Below are 14,465 nucleotides of genomic sequence, written 5' to 3'. Positions count from 1 at the left end.
TTCAAATGAAGAAATAACACCAACATTTTATACCAAAATTGAAGCACAAACCATAATAGTTTATGATGCAACACACTACGTATTCACCCAAATTCATTACACCCACAAACCCACAACTACAAAAACCATTCGCAGATTCATATATAACAGATCCTCCTGCTCTGCTGTGCGACAGAGTGCTTTTATGCTATACTAAGGAAATGACAATCATTCTCTATGATTAGACTGAAAATTGACTACGAACCAACACATGGACAGAACGATTTGCTGATCACTTAGCAAAAGATACAAAAGTGTGTGAAAATCAATTTTCAGTGATTTTATATTAACTAAGACAAGATAAAATGAGGACTATTCATTGTCATTTGATAGGCCTCGAACCAGACAGTGCATCTATTTCCACTTGAAGCTTCCCTTGATACCTCGTCTTGAATTCACCCAGCTGAGCACCTCCCGAATGGCCACTCTGTTACATAAAAATGGTTAGTAAACTGCTGCAATAAAATAAAAAAAAATAAAAAAAAAATCTCAGATGAAAATGAGTTAAATCTTCTAAGGGAAATCAAAATTACACCCAGGCTAGTATTAGTGCAAGAAGCTTCACTGTCAAAATGCTACTACACAGTTATATCAGCTCGCTCGTCACCAAGATAGATGTATTTTGCTATTTTTAAATTTTAATTTTTTTGAGAAGCAGAAGCCATTTCAGTTTACCAAAATATATACTCCGTAATATATAGTATGATTTGCATCAGAGTATTCTGCCAATTTAAATACCTGCCTAATCCACCAAAGCGTCAACAATAAACAAATGCAGTCATTCATTCATCTCTCTTCCTCCTCATCCCATTCTTGCTCTTTGTTTTTACACGTTTCGCCTGCAATTGATAAATTAAAGTAAAAAAGAAAAAAGGTGAAGACACAGCAGTTAGATAGGTAAAGGAAATTAAATACTCCCTCTGTCCCAATTTTACCTGTCTGATTTTCCATTTTAGTTTGTTCCAAAATATTGTCATCTTTCTAATTAAAATTGAACATTACCATCATTCTACTTTTCCCAATTTACCCTTATGACTTTTGATTTCTTTATTGCTTTATTTTCAAAAGTGAAAAAGTAAGAGGCATAATTGGAAAGTACATTACATTTACTTTGATTTTTTGGAAAGCGTGCAAAAAGCAAATAACACAATCAATTCGGGACGGTGGGAGTATGAGATAGAAGTGAAAGGAACCAGATTAGATGGCAATGAAGAATTCAAGTAGCATGAAGTAAGTGCATGTTAAATGGTCATACATATATTAGAGGGACAGAAAGAGACCCTAATATTTTCTGAACAAACAAGGACGGCATTTCCATAGTTGTTGTATTGCTCTTCTTGAATTTGAATCAACTTTGCCGAAGTCAGAACGGAATCCAAACAGCTCTTTAATTGAATCAGCACTAGTGTGGTAATATTCGCAAACCCACTAGGAATCTCTTGCAAAGAATAGCAATTACGTAACTCTAAACATTCTAGCACAGAGAAATTGTCACCCACGTCATTCCAACGTTCAAAGAATACATCTTCAATTACCAATCTTTTCAATTGACGGAACCCTTCCTCAGATGGCTCCCACATTCTGTCTTCGCTAGCAATAGAATTTATCAGCTTTAGAACCTGTAGATTTGGTAACATGCCAAAAAGCCTCATATCACTCCATTGCAACTTAGTATCGAAGAATTTGAGTTTCTTAAGTTTTGGTAGAAAACTAGTTGCCCATTGAATGCCGCTACATGGAATATGGTTAAGATTCCACCAAGCTCTTATGCTTAGCTCCTCAAGCTGCCTCAAGTGCACAAAATTATAAAAACAATCTAGATTGTTTTTATCGTATCCACCATAAATTCCCAATTTTTTTAAATTCGGAATCCTTGTAAACAAATCCTTTGTACAGAGCATAGAATCCAACCATGATATACTCTCTAAGTTTCTATGAACAATTGATGAAGTTCCTAATGAACCAATCCCTTGAATGCAAAAATTCCTTAATAGTGGCATTTTCCAAATTCCAGATGCCACAAAGAAATCGAATGTATCAGCAGCTCCACGAAGAATAAAGCTTTGCATATTATAATGCTCAAAGAGCTCTAAATCAAAATATTTGACGGGAGTATTTATTAAATTCCTCAAAGCTAAGTATCTCAGATGAACAAGATTTGCAAGCGTATTTAGTTGCCCATATCCAAAGTAAAATATACATACTATGTCTACTACTCTTAGTAGTTTGAAGTGTGAAAATAGAGTTTCCACACTTCCAGAATAATAAGAGTAGGGAGAGTGTAAGGAATGTGATTTGTGAAAGCACTTTGTCAATGGAAGTAGATCTGATGTTGCTCTTATCCAACAAGAAGAGATTTTCTTCTTGAAAAATGGAAGTTTTTCATATCCAATGACAGTCAAGAGATTTTCATGTCGAGCTTCTCTTAAGCACAATTCTCGCAACATGTCATGTATTCTTATTGCCTTCATTTTCCCATTGTAGCTTTGTTTGCTAACAAAAACAAGACTTCTATCAACAAGATCTTGCAAGCATTCCATGGCCACTTCCTCCATATATCGATGGTCCACTGCCCTCAAAAATCCCTCTGCCCCCCACAATCTAACCAATTTCTTCACATGGATCTCATAGTCTTCAGGGAAAACTCCAAAATATAAAAAACAAGCTTTTAAGCGGTGTGGTAATTGGTTGTAGCTCAAATATAGTATTTTGGAACATGCATCATTAGAATCACCAATTACATATCTACTCACATTTTCAGCAACACTATTCCACTTCTCCACTGTCACCTCTGTCTTGGAGAGAAGACTAGCTACTACAATAATAGCTAGAGGTAATCCATTACATTTTTTCACTATGTCCCTACCAATTTGTTCAAACACGGATAGAAATTCTGTTTGACCAAGCACATTGCAGAAGAGATTCCAACTTTTATTGGCATTTAAGAAAGACATGTTAATAATAGAGTTACCTGAACTTGCATATTCAGCTACCTCTTTGAGTCGAGAAGTCAATAATATACGGCTTCCATTATTATCATTTGGAAAGCATCTTTGCACACTATCCCAAGCTGTAGTGTTCCATATATCATCGATCACAATCAAATATCTTGGACCCTTCAAACATTTATACAGACTTTCTGCTAATTGGTCTTCGCCATCTCTTGATGCTCCAGTTGTAACACAACTAAGAAGACATCGGACCATTCGTTCTACGTTATACTCTTGGGAGACAGTAGCCCATGCTCGCTTGTCAAAATAAGAAGTAATTAGGGAATCATTATAGAGTTTCTCAGCTAAAGTGGTCTTGCCTATTCCTCCCATGCCAATGATTGATACAACTTGGAGCTGCTTGGCTGATTGTTGAGTGAGCTTATCCAATATCGTCTTGAATTCCTTGTCGCATCCAACCATTCTACTGTCAAAGTTTGAAGCGCTTTTGGAAAATTTACTGACAGTAATATTCTGGCGGTGTGGATCAGCAGACTGCGATGATGTTGAACCATGGAGTAGTCCTCTTTGTCGCATCCGACCAAGGATTGATGGACCCTTTGCAAACTGGTGTTTACTTTGAATCTTAATCAACTTTTTCTTCAGGTAATCAGTCTGTTTTACAGCTTCATTCAAGATTCCATGAAGCTTGAGGAGGCAAACCTCCTCTATACTGCTTGACTGAAGGTATATGTTACTCAACTCCATCTCAATCCTTTCTTCGGCTTTGAACGCTACATCTCTCATCTCTGCCTCTAAACGTTTCATCGCCGAATTATCATAGTCATAGGCGATCTCAGATTTCTCAAGAATCTCTTGGAGGAAACCAAGATTTTTATGGAGAGCATAAACTATCTCTAGTAAGAAACCAAGATTATTTCTAAGGAGAGAGACCACCTTTCGTTTATATATAAGAGGCAGGCATGGTTGTGATTGCAAAAAGTGTAGATGGAGTGTTCCTTTAAGCGAAGTTACTGCAGCATAAGCCATTTGCGATAAGCTGATCGATGATCAGAGCAGAACTATAAGTAAGAAGAAATGAAAGATACAATCAGTTTAGAAGCAATTCTCTCGTCAACGATAAAGTCTACACAGCTGGAATGAGTGGACTGTAGTTAGCGCGTTTTTTTTTTTTTTTTTTTTTTGTTAATATTAAATTACAAAAATATATACACCATGTGTGTCAAGTTTTTATGGATTATATTTATTCCCTTCGCCCATTAGATGTCTCGAGTTCCATTGACCGAGCTTGACTAAATTTATTTAGAATTTATTAATTCTTTCATAATATATAATATTTACTTTAGGGTCACACTTGTGTGAGACCGTCTCACGGATCCTTATTTGTGATACGGGTCGGGTCGGGTCAGGTCAACGCACCATGCAAATGTCATACTTATATGTGCAAATGTCATACTTATGTACTCAAATATAACACTGATCAACAATACAATTTTTGTTACTTATAAGAGAAAAAGTAATACATTTTTCATAATAAGTAATGTTGAAAGTGATTCTTACTTATAAGGGCAAATATAATACTTTTGAAAAAAAATGTAATACTTTTAAATCGAAATGTAAAAATATTGTATTTTCCCTTAAAAGTATTACATTTACTCTTATAAGTAACAAAAATTTTATTCCTGATTAGTATTACATTTGAGCATATAAGTATTATATTTTCCCTTAAAAGTATTACATTTACTCTTATAAGTAACAAAAAGTTACACTTGCATCTTGACCCGACCCGTCTTATGGTGAGATGGTCTCACACAAATTTTTGCCTTTACTTTAAAATTAGTATGTAAAATTTATATATTTAGAAACTATATTAAAAATATTATTAAATACAAAAAATTCAATTTAAATATTTTAATTAGTTATTTTATTTTATTTAACATATGACTAATAATCTTATTATCATTATCATAAATTATATATTATGATATTTGTGATTTATATACAGAAAATATTTGAATTGCGTATTCTTGATGAGTAACACTTCCTCCCTTTGCTCTCTCTTCACCCACTCAGTTTTCGTTCTCAAGATTTTCATGGAGAGAGACCATCTTTTGTTTGACTTGAGCCACCTCTCTGAGCCGAGAAGTCAATAGTATACTATCCCAAGTATTAGTGATTCTTTGATTTTGTGATGATAGAACTCTCTGCAAGCTGTTGCAGCTTTTCGATCACTTTTAATCAACTTCTTCTTCTTCTTGGGGTAATATTCAGTCTGTTTTACTGCTTCAATTCATTATTGAAGATTTCATGAAGCCTGGGGAGGCAGAGGAAAGTCTTATTTTATTATACTACATAGTTTAGATATTAATAAATTACTAATAGGGCGTTTGGTTGGGAGGAGGGAATTAGGGGGAAAAAGAATTGTAATTCCATGAAATTACAATTAAATGAATAAAGTAGGAATTGAAATTATAGTGTTTGGTATGCAGAAATAGGAGTACTGGAAATTGAAAGGTAAGAAGCGACAAAATAACTAAAATGCCCTTATGTTGTGGTAGATGTTGTAGTAATAGTGATAGTAATAGTAATGATAATGATAATAATAATAATAATTCTTTAAATAATAATAATAATAATAATAATAATTCTTTCAAATTTTAAAAAAAAAAATAAAGATATGGAGGAGGGGCAAAATTATCTTTACACCAACAAATTGCCCCTCCTCTCCACCGAATTGCAATTCATGCGGGGTACTCCATGAATTGCAATTCATCATTTAGAGCAAATTGCAATTCCACGAAATTGCAATTCCTTTCAACCAAACACTGTAGTTCGGGAATTCAATGAATTTCAATTCCCCCCAAACTACATTAAACCAAAGAGGCCATAAATAGTTATTTAGAAACCAATACATAATTATTGAACTTATTACTATTAGTCTTCGAATTAGTTTTGTTATATTAATTATTTAGAAATTACAAATTACTTATTCAGTTATTCTTAGTTTATGAACCTTTGTAATCAATCATATAAAAGTGAGTGTTCTAAAATTGTGAACGTAAAGTTTAAAAATTGTGAACATTGATTAATGTAATTTTGTATATTAAGATCTAAAATTGTGAACACAGAGTTTAAAAATTGTGAACATGGATCTGGGTCCACCTTACAAGGTGGACTTGGGTCTATAACATAATTTGTCAGGCCCGACCAGTCGTTATATCGTGCACCATGGTCCAAAAACGGCGCTGTTTCTTTAAGTAAAGAAACGATTGTCGTTACATCTTAACGGAGCCCGTATTTTTGGTGTGTTAATTACAAAATAAAACTACAGTGTATCTAAAGTGAAACTGTCTCACGTATTGTTTTTATATTATCAAATGAAACTGTAATAATTGAATTGAAATGAAACTGTAGTTGTGTTGAAATGAAACTGTTGTGTATATAAAATGAAACTGAATAACAATTTCACACATTTGAGTGTATATTGTCCAATGAAATTGTAGTTATATCGAAATGATACTGTAGTTGTGTTGTAATGAAACTATAGTGTATATAAAATGAAACTGAATAACAGTTTCACATATTTGAGTGTATAATGTTAAATGAAACTGAAGTTATATCGAAATTAAACTGTAGTTGTGTTGAAAGGAAACTGCAGTGTATATAAAATGAAATTGAATAGGTTATAGAAATAGAGCTACTTTCCGCGGAACCGCGCGAACGAGTGCCGGTTTTTTCATTAAAATAAATGGCACCGTTTTGGACCATGGTCCACAGTATAATTTACCACACGGGGTCAGGAAGCTCCGATTGGCGTGGTGCAGGTTGAGAGTAGAAGTTCATTTCACACTAGGGCTGTTAACGAACCGAACATAAACGAACGGAGGCTGTTCGTGTTCGTTTGTTAAGGATTTTGGGGTGTTCGTGTTCGTGTTCGTTTGTTAAGGTTTTTGAAAATCCTGTTCGTGTTCGTTTGTTAAGCGTTCGTTAGTGTTCGTTAACGTTCGCGAACATGTTCATGAACGTGTTCGTTAGCGTTAACGAACACGTTCACGAACGTGTTCATTTACGTTCATGAACACGTTCATGAACACTTAATAACCAAATACATGCACATGTTCATGAACACATTTGTTCGCGAACAATAAATAATTTGCATTCACATCTTCACGAACAATTATATATATATATATATATATATATATATATATTTTACGTTCATGAACACGTTCGTGAACACTTAATAACCAAATACCTGCACATGTTCATGAACACATTTGTTCGCGAACAATAAATAATCTGCATTCACATCTTCACGAACAATTATATATATATATATATAAACATGTTCGCGAACATTATTAAACGAACACTAAACGAGCTTGTTCGCGAACACTACTAAACGAACACAAACGAGCTTGTTCACGAACACTACTAAACGAACACAAACGAGCTTGTTCGCGAACACTTAGCAAACGAGCTTACCACTGTTCAGACTCTGTTCGTTTATTAACCGAGCTCTAAATTTTGTTTGTTAATGTTCGTTTACCTTAATAAACGAACATAAACGAACGCGTACCGAGCTCGAACACGAGTAGTTTGTCGAAAGCTCTGTTCGCTAACAGCCCGATTTCACACTAGGCATAATGTTCTATTTATACTAAGTGGCAATGAGACATAATGATGGTAAAATACTGTTCTATTAGCAATCTCCACAACCACAATGAGAGTTGTAAGGAAAAAAAAAAAAAAAAAACTTGAGTATTCTTGATGAGTTGATGGATAACAGTACACTTGCTCCCATTGCTCTCTCTTCACCCACTCTGTTACATGAAAATGGTTAGGAAACTGCTGCAGCCAATAAAAAATAAATTCATAAATAATTATCAGTGACAGGGATGGAATGTATCAGTATCAGTGCATATCATAAATCCCATAAGGATTTATACAGAAACAGCCCAAAGTGCTATCTGCTGCAACTGAAAAGAGCATCACATGGTATAATTGAAAAAACATTGACAGCAGAGTATTCTTCTTAGAGGCAAAAACCATTGCAGTTTACTAAAATATGTAATAGTATGATTTGCAACAGAGTATTGGAGCTGCAAAATACCTGCCTAATCCACCAAAGCATCCACAATAAACAAATGCAAAAGCCACTATGCAGTCATTAATTCATCACTGTCTTCCTCTTCATCCCATTCTTCCACTCAGTTGTTTACACTGCAATCGATAAATTCAAGTCGCATGAAGTAAGTGAATGTTAAATAGTCACACATATAATATATTACAGGGATAGAAAGAGACCATAATGTTTTCTGAACAAACAAGAAGGGCATTTCCATAGTAGTTGTATTGCTCCTCTTGAATCAACTTTGGTGAAGCCAGAACGGAATCCAGACACCTATTTAACTTAATCAGTGCTAATGTGGTGATATCCGCAAAACCACTAGGAATCTCTTGCAAAGAATAGCAATTGCGTAACTCTAAACATTCTAGCACAGAGAAATTGTCACCCACAACGTTCCAACGTTCCAAATATCTATCTTCAATTACCAATCTTTTCAATTGACGGAACCCTTCCTTAGATGGCTCCCACATGTTGTCTTTGCTATGAATAGCATGTATCAGTTTTAGAACCTCTAAATTCGGCAATATTCCAATAACCGTCATATCACTCCATGACAAATTAGTCCAGGAGAATTTGAGCTTCTTAAGATTTGGTAGAAAACCAGTTGCCCAAGGAATGTCACAACATGGAATATGGATGTGATAACCCCAATGTTTGATGATTAGCTCCTCAAGCTGCCCCAGCCCCCAAGTGCACAAAATTATGTAGATTGTTTTCATCCTCTCCACCATAAATTCCCAATTTTTTTAAATTCGGAATTCTTGTAAACAATTCCTTTGTACAAAGCTTAGAATCCAACCATGATATACTCTCTAAGTTTCTATGAACAACTGACGAAGTTCCTAATGAAACTATCTGATCAACGCAAAAATTCCTTAATAGTGACATTTTCTAAATTCCATATGCCTCAGAGGAATCCAATGTAGCATGAGCTCCATGAACAATAAAGCTTTGCATATTCCAATGCTCAAAGAGCTCTAAATGAAAATATTCATGGGAAGCGGCCAAATTTGAATGACTCAAAGCTAAGTATCTCAAATGAATAAGATTTGCAAGCGCATAGTACCCCATATCCATGGCAAGATGTCTGCTTTATGTCTACTACTCTTAGTAGTTTGAAACGTGAAAATAGACGTTCCAGCTAGACTTGCATGGAAATAAGAGAAAACATCATAAGGACAATGTAAGGAACGTGATCTACTGTGAATGCACTTTGTCAAAGCAAATAGATGAGAAGTTGATGATACATTTATCCAACGACAAGAGCATTTCACCTTGTAAAATGGAAATTTCTCATCTTCAATGACATTCAAGAGATTTTCATGTCGAACTTCTCTCAAACACAAATCACGCAACAGGTCATGTATTCTTATTGTCTTCATTTTTTCATTGTAACTCTGTTTGCTAACAAAAATAAGACTTCTATCAACAAGGTCTTGCAAGCATTCCATGGCTACTTCCTCCATATTTCGATTCTCCTCTGTCCTCAAAAATCCCTCTGCCGCCCACAACCTAACCAACTTCTTCACAGGCATCTCATAGTCTTCTTGAAAAACTCCAAAATATAGAAAACAAGCTTTTAAGTGGTGGGGTAATTGGTTGTAACTCAAATATAATATTTTGGAACATGCATCATTAGAATCACCAATTACATATCTACTCACATTTTCTGTAACATTATTCCACTTATCCACTGCCGCCTCTATCTTGGAGAGAAGACTAGCTATTACAGTAATAGCTAGAGGTAATCCGTTACATTTCTTCACTATGTCTACCAATTTGCTCAAATATTGAAAGAAATTCTGTTTGACCAAACACATTGCAGAAGAGATTCCAACTTTCATTGGCATCTAAGAAAGGCATGTTAATGATGGAGTTACCTGAACTTGCATATTCAGCCACCTCCTTGAGCCGAGAAGTCAATAGTATACGGCTTCCATTATTATCATCTGGAAAGCATCTTTGCACACTATCCCAAGCAGTAGAGCTCCATATATCATCCATCACTATCAAATATCTCTGCTCCTTCAAGTGTTTACGCAGACTGATAAGTGCAAAAGATGCCATCTTTATAAGGTCATTATCGGATCGTCTAGTGCACAATTCGTTGCTTTTGTGTTTGATTTGTCTCTTTATTGCGTTAAAATGATTGACATTGCTATTAGACCTCGTTCCACGCTTGGCTAATTGTTTTGTAGGTAAAAGATGTGCAAAAAGAGCAGGAAATGACAACATTTCAGATAAGTGAAGAACGAACCAAAGTTGGAGCAAAATTAGGCCAGGACTGCAGTGGACGCGCGGTGGACGCGCGTCCACCCATGCGTCTAGGCCTGCGTCCGAAATTATGCTTGCAGAAGTTTGGCAGCAGAACAGAGGTCTGCTGTAGACGCGCAGCGGACGCGGGGTGGACGCCCGCGTCCAACTTTCAGCCCTCTGAAGTTTGGAGTCTGTGCAGCAAAAGACACGCTGAACGCGCAGTGGACACGCGTCCAGCCGTGCGTCCATCGCTGAAATTTCAGCAGTTGGGCGAGATTTAAAAGGGGAATTGAGCCATTTTGCAGGGGATCCATCACACTTCAGTTTTAGATCATTTTAGACTTTCTCTCTCTAGGATTAGCCTAGAGAGAACTCTCCCAAATCACTCCACATTGCAATTCTTAGTTTAGATTAGAATTAGAGAAGAATTCCATTGGTGCAAGATTGTGATCTACATTCAAGTTCAAGATTAAAGTTCAATTTCAAGTTCAAGTTCAAATTCAAAGTTCAATTCCTAGCTAAGTCTTCCTTTTAATTTCTTGTCATTACTTTTACCTTTTGCTATTTCAATTCCAAGTATGATTAGATAGATCTTTGTGGATTTGGATTGAGCAATGTTGTATGGATGTTCTTGAGCTTTGAATTGATCAATTAGGTTTTGCAATTGCTTGATTATGAGTTTGATTGTGTGAGTGGTGATTCACTTTGACTCTTGTGTAGGGGTGATCAACCTATATGAGAGGTGTTTGGAGAAGGAGTCTCATCTACGAGAGTAGAGTTACTCCTTAGCCTAGCCTAGCACATTTCCCTCTCACCTTTGAGAAAAGGGAGAAGTAGAAGATAAGAGGCACATAACATGTTTGACAAAATGCCTCTCCTAGCTTAGTGATCACAAGGATGACATTACGGTCTAAGGAGTGAGTCCATTGACCACGAGAGTGGCGGTGGTGTTGGTGACCTTATCTCATTTTCATAATCTAAGTGTTGCTAGCCTAATATCTTAGGAAATCAAGGATACCTATATGAGTTGCAAGGTCCAAATCCTCCTTTCCAATTGTTTGTTTCCAACGTTTTGTTCCTTATTTGAATTATGTTTCGTGCACATTCCTTATTATGCTTGGGTTAGCTTTCAAACACTAAACACTCTTGTGCTTAATCCCCTTACCGCTCAAACTCCCTCCTTGCCGTCCTTTGAGAACGATACTCGGGAACTTCTTCCCGTTTTAACATCTATCTCTTTCCACCTCCCACGAAAACACAACTCATCACAGACTTTCTGCGAAGTTGTCATTTCTTTGTTCATGGAGTACATCATTTGATGCTGCATTAACACAACCAATAAGGCATTGGAGAATTTGTTCCACGTTATACTCTTGAGATAAGGTAACCCATGCTTGTTTGTCAAAATGAGAAGTAATTGATGAATCTTCATAGACTTTTCGAGTTAAAGTGGTCTTGCCAATTCCTCCCATACCTACAATTGATACAACTTGTAGCCGCTGTGCAGATTGTCGAGTGAGTTGATCCATTATCGTCTTGAACTCCTCCTTGCATCCGACCATTCCACTGTCAAACTTTATTGAAGGGTTTTTAGAAAATTTACTCACAGTAATGTTCTGTCGTTTTAGATCAGGCTGTGATGATGCTGAACCAAGGAGTGAAACACCAGTGATTGACGGACCCTTTGCAAACTGGTGTTTACTTTGAATATTAATCAACTTCTTCTTCAGGTAATCAGTCTGTATTACAGCTTGATTGATGATTCCATGAAGCCTGAGGAGGCAAGCAAGATGCTTCGCCCAACCCTTTGCCTCTAGATAAATGGTAGTCAACTCCATCTCAATCCTTTCTTCAGCTTCGAACGCTGCATCTCTTATCTCTGCCTCTACATCTTTCATCGCCCCGCATCATCATAGGCGATCTCAGATTTCTCAAGAATTTCTTGGAGGAAACCAAGATTTTCATGGAGAGAAACTATTTGTTGTTTGTGTTGGAGAGGGAAGCGTGGTTGTGGTTGCAAGAAATTTTGAGAAAGTGTTCCCATAAGAGAAGTTACAGCAACATAAGCCATTTGCGTCTGTCTATGTGGTAAGCTGATGATCAGAGCAGAACAAAGAAGAAATGAAAGATGTGATACAATTTAATTGCAAAATAACAGCATTATATTGACTTTTAGAGTTTTAGTACTTCATAATATTAAAATTGATGTGGCTTTCTGCAACTTGTAGCACAAATTGCGAGAAATATGGAATTAAACATTAGAAGAAGATAATGAGCTTAGACTTTTAGTTGAGATGGAACACATACTTTAATTTGGTATCAGAGCCATGCACAAGGTCATGAGTTCGAACGTTGAGGGGATGTGCAGTCCAACTATCAGCTTAGGCTTTTAGTTGAGATGGAGCACATACTTTAATTATCTGTCTTTGTTTTTCCCTCTCTGTTTTGTGTTTATCGAATCCAGCCAACTGCATGTTGGGAAAAATCCCACCTCCTGTGACAATTAAAAATCACAAGACCAACACGGTACACAAATACGAGATAATACACAATAGCCCAAAAATAAATATGAACACAAGAAACACAAGATTTACGTGGAAAACCCCAAAACCACGGGGAAAAACCACGGGCCACCAACAACAACAATTTCAACTATATCACAAATCTCGGGTACAAAGTTTTAGGCTACCACACGAGCCATACATCCACAAATCATCAAATACAACAACTCCTAGGCCAAAACATTCTTATAATATTCACAGGCTAAAAGGAATAATATCTCGTACTCAAAATATTCAACTACCACGAACAAGGTAAAATGAATACAAATATTACGAGATTATCCAAAGAGATGCCTGGAATAAATACAAGCTGACCTCAAATATTTGATGAAGATAGTACCCAAGAACTAGGCAAACCCACGACAAAATAGCACGGCAAAACTGCACCAAAGATGAAGGAGAAAATAGTTTGTTCCTTCTACTGATGAACCGCCGAACGCCAAAAGAAGAGGAAGAAGAAAAATGAGTTTTTCTTCCTCTGCTGAACTGCCGAACTCACTGCCTCTCTATGTTTTTTTTTTTCTTCTGTTGGCCGAAAAAGAGAGAAGAATGGGAATAAAATTTCCTTCCTCTGCTGCCGACAACATACTGCCTCAAAGAATGGAAATAGTGCATGCTTACATGCCAAATATTCCACCACTTAGACAAAAGGTGATACCACTACATTTTGTTTTTGTTTTATTATCTCCACTTGCTGCTTCCCATACCTCCCAATGCATTTAATATAGTAAATGCCACATAGGAGGGACCCAACAAATCTCCCCCTACCGACTATGTGGAAGTTATCGCCATCCCGGCGATAGAGCAACAAATCTCAAACTTTCCTCTTGGCAAAGCTTTAGTCATCATGTCTGACCCGTTATCATTAGTATGAATCTTTTCAAGTTCAAGCATCTTGCATTCCAAGATATCTCTTATCCAATGATATCTTGTGTCAATATGTTTTGACCTGTAATGAAACGTAGAGTTCTTTGCAAGATGAACTGCACTCTGACTATCACAATAGAGCACATACCTGTCTTGAACAAACCCGAGCTCCTGAAGAAACTTCTTCATCCATAGCATTTCTTTACTGGCCTCAACAGATGCTATGAACTCAGCTTCAGTGGTAGACAAAGCAACACACTTTTGCAACCTTGATTGCCATGAAACTGCTCCCCCTGCATAGGTAATCAAATAACCTGAAGTAGATTTCCTGGTGTCAATGTCTCCGGCCATATCTGAATCAGTGTACCCGGTAAGAATAGGTTTTCCTGTACCAAAACACAAACTCAAACTTGAAGTACCCCGAAGATATCTTAGAATCCACTTAACAGCATCCCAGTGTTCTCTCCCTGGATTTGAGAGAAATCTGCTAACAACACCCACTGCATGAGCAATATCTGGTCTCGTACATACCATGGCATACATTAAACTACCAACAACTGAAGAATAAGGAACTCTTTGCATTTCTTCCTTGTCTTTCTCACTAGAAGCACATTGCTTCTTGCACAATTTGAAATGCATATCAAGAGGTGTACTGACTGG

General features: G+C 36.4%; 2 protein-coding genes across 5 annotated transcripts; both read right to left on the bottom strand.

Moving 5' to 3' along the window:
• Positions 1 to 4,035, bottom strand: LOC115995791 (putative late blight resistance protein homolog R1A-10). 4 transcript variants are annotated; one of them, XM_031234932.1, is made up of 3 exons: positions 1,295 to 4,035; positions 778 to 878; positions 1 to 466 (listed from the first exon to the last, which is right to left on the bottom strand). In XM_031234932.1, exons 1-2 carry the CDS (start codon positions 4,017 to 4,019, stop codon positions 826 to 828), a joined length of 2,778 nt encoding a protein of 925 aa, XP_031090792.1. In that variant the 5' UTR covers positions 4,020 to 4,035; the 3' UTR covers positions 1 to 466; positions 778 to 825. The 4 variants fall into 4 exon arrangements, with proteins under 4 accessions (XP_031090792.1, XP_031090793.1, XP_031090794.1 ...); XM_031234933.1 differs by having other exon boundaries at positions 782 to 878; XM_031234934.1 differs by having other exon boundaries at positions 1,320 to 4,035.
• A 3,869-nt stretch (positions 4,036 to 7,904) lies between these two features.
• On the bottom strand, positions 7,905 to 10,188 carry LOC115996131 (late blight resistance protein R1-A-like). The gene is made up of 5 exons (XM_031235273.1): positions 10,002 to 10,188; positions 9,396 to 9,892; positions 8,298 to 8,795; positions 8,104 to 8,107; positions 7,905 to 7,969 (listed from the first exon to the last, which is right to left on the bottom strand). The coding sequence occupies exons 1-5, from the start codon at positions 10,186 to 10,188 to the stop codon at positions 7,905 to 7,907; spliced, it is 1,251 nt and encodes a 416-aa protein (XP_031091133.1).
• Between the last annotated feature and the right edge of the window lie 4,277 nt (positions 10,189 to 14,465).

The sequence above is a fragment of the Ipomoea triloba genome, chromosome 11, assembly GCF_003576645.1.
Source record: "Ipomoea triloba cultivar NCNSP0323 chromosome 11, ASM357664v1".
NCBI lineage: Eukaryota > Viridiplantae > Streptophyta > Magnoliopsida > Solanales > Convolvulaceae > Ipomoea > Ipomoea triloba.
Note: the sequence above shows the minus strand (reverse complement) of the source record. Positions and strands in the feature narration are given on the sequence as shown.